Consider the following 1767-nt stretch of genomic DNA (forward strand, 5'->3'; position numbering starts at 1 on the left):
CCTGGGAGTGCCCCAAAGTTTCCTGGGAATGCCCCAAAGTTACCTGGAAATGCCCCAAAGTTGCCTGGGAATGCCCCACAATTATCAGGGAATGCCCCGGAATCCACCAGGAATCCCCAGCAGTGACCCAGAAATGCCCCAAATGACCTGGGAACACCCAAAAATTACTTTGGAATGCCCAAAAACCACCTGGGAATGCCGCAGAATTCCCACTGGAGGGGTTTTTGGGGGAGAAACCTTCAGGGTTTAGGAGTCCATAAGACCCCGGAAAGGCTTTTTTGGGGAAAAACTTCTGGATTTCGATAACCTGCAGGCAACTTTTGCCTTTCCAGAGCCTTTGGGACACCGGGGGAGGGCAGTTTTGGGGAGGGTAAAATCCTTTAGCGACCTGTGGGACACGGGAGAGGCTTTTTGGGGGGAAAAGCGGGAATTCTGGGAGCGGAGCGATTGGAATCTGCCCGGCCCAGGACCAGCTGCTGTTCTGTGACGACTGCGACCGCGGGTACCACATGTACTGCCTGACCCCGCCCATGTCCGAGCCCCCCGAGGGTGAGTCCGGCCCTTCCCGGCCCTCGGGATCCCCCCGAAACCTCCCCGGGAGTGGGAAACCCCGCGGTTCCTTGGCCTGGCTCTTCCCAGGTTTCCTTCTGGGCTGTGGGGAGGGGTTCCTGCTCCCAAATCCTCCTCTTGCTCCTTTGTCTTCCTCTTCCTCCTCCTTTTCTTCCTCCTCTCCCTCCTCTTCCTCCCTCCTCATCTTCCTCGTCTTTTCTTCCTCATTTTCCTTCCTGAATTCCTGAATTTCCACCCTAATCCCTGAATTCTCCCTCCTCTTCCTCCCTCTTATTTCTCCTCTTTATTCTCTTTTTCCTCTTCTTTTCTCCTCCTCTTCCTCCTGCTCTCACTCTTCCCCCTCCCCCCTCGTTAGCCCCCGTGGTTAATTGTCCTCCCGGGGGGCTGAGGGGGGTGAGGCCGAAGGCTGATCCCGGTTTTCCGCAGGGAGCTGGAGCTGCCACCTCTGCCTGGACCTGCTCAAGGAGAAGGCGTCGATTTACCAGAACCAGAACAGCTCCTGATCCCGCTCTTCCTCCTCCTCCTCCTCATCCCCATCCCCTCCTCATCCTCACCCCCTCAGCTTTGGGGCCTTTGCCTTTTTTTCCCAGTTTTTTTGGGTCATTTTCCCTCCTTTACCTTCTTTTTTTTCTTTTTTTTCCCTTTTATTTCCTTTATTTTCATTTTTTGGGGGTCCTTTTTATTTCCCTTTTTTGCCTTCTTTTCTCTTTTGGTTCTTTTTGCCCTTTAATTTTCTTCTTTTTTCTTTCATTTTCTTCCTTTTTTGGTTCTGTTTTAATTCCCTTTTATCCTTTACTTTTTTCTTTCATTTTCCTCTTTTTTTGCTTTGTTTTGTTTCCCTTTTTTGCTCTTTTCTCCTTTTCTTCTATTTTCTTGTTTTTTGGGATCTTTTCCCTTGTTTTTAATTTCCTCTTGTCTCTCTTCTATTTTTGCTCTTTTTTCTTTTTTTTTAATTTTCTTTTTTCCTTTTTTATTTTCTCATTTTATTCTTTTTTCCCCTTTTTTTCTTTTTTCCTTCTATTTCCCTTTCCTTCCTTATTTTTTTTTATCTCCTTTATTCATCCTGGGGTGTTTTTTTTTTAATCTCTTCCATTCCCTTCATTTCACCTCTTTTTTCCTCCCTTTTCTTTATTTTGGGTCCTTTTTTCCCTTTTTCTTCCCCTCCCTCCATTTTTGGGTGGATTCCGTTGATTCCAG

The 1767-nt window shown here is 47.5% G+C and overlaps 1 protein-coding gene across 2 annotated transcripts in view; it reads left to right on the forward strand.

Annotated features, from left to right (window-relative positions):
- Nucleotides 1-1148, forward strand: part of DPF2 (double PHD fingers 2) — an 8103-nt gene extending 6955 nt beyond the window's left edge. For both annotated transcript variants that reach the window (XM_042021000.1, XM_042021001.1), the window contains 2 exons: nucleotides 468-549; nucleotides 997-1148. In XM_042021000.1, the coding sequence (XP_041876934.1) occupies nucleotides 468-549; nucleotides 997-1073 (159 nt within the window). In that variant the 3' untranslated portion in view covers nucleotides 1074-1148. The remainder of the gene's footprint in view (nucleotides 1-467; nucleotides 550-996) is intronic.
- The last annotated feature ends 619 nt before the right edge of the window (nucleotides 1149-1767 follow it).

Source organism: Corvus kubaryi, unplaced genomic scaffold (genome assembly GCF_017639235.1).
Source record: "Corvus kubaryi isolate FWS band 111438036 unplaced genomic scaffold, C.kubaryi_AGA036_p1.0 37070, whole genome shotgun sequence".
In the NCBI taxonomy this organism is placed as follows: Eukaryota; Metazoa; Chordata; class Aves; order Passeriformes; family Corvidae; genus Corvus; species Corvus kubaryi.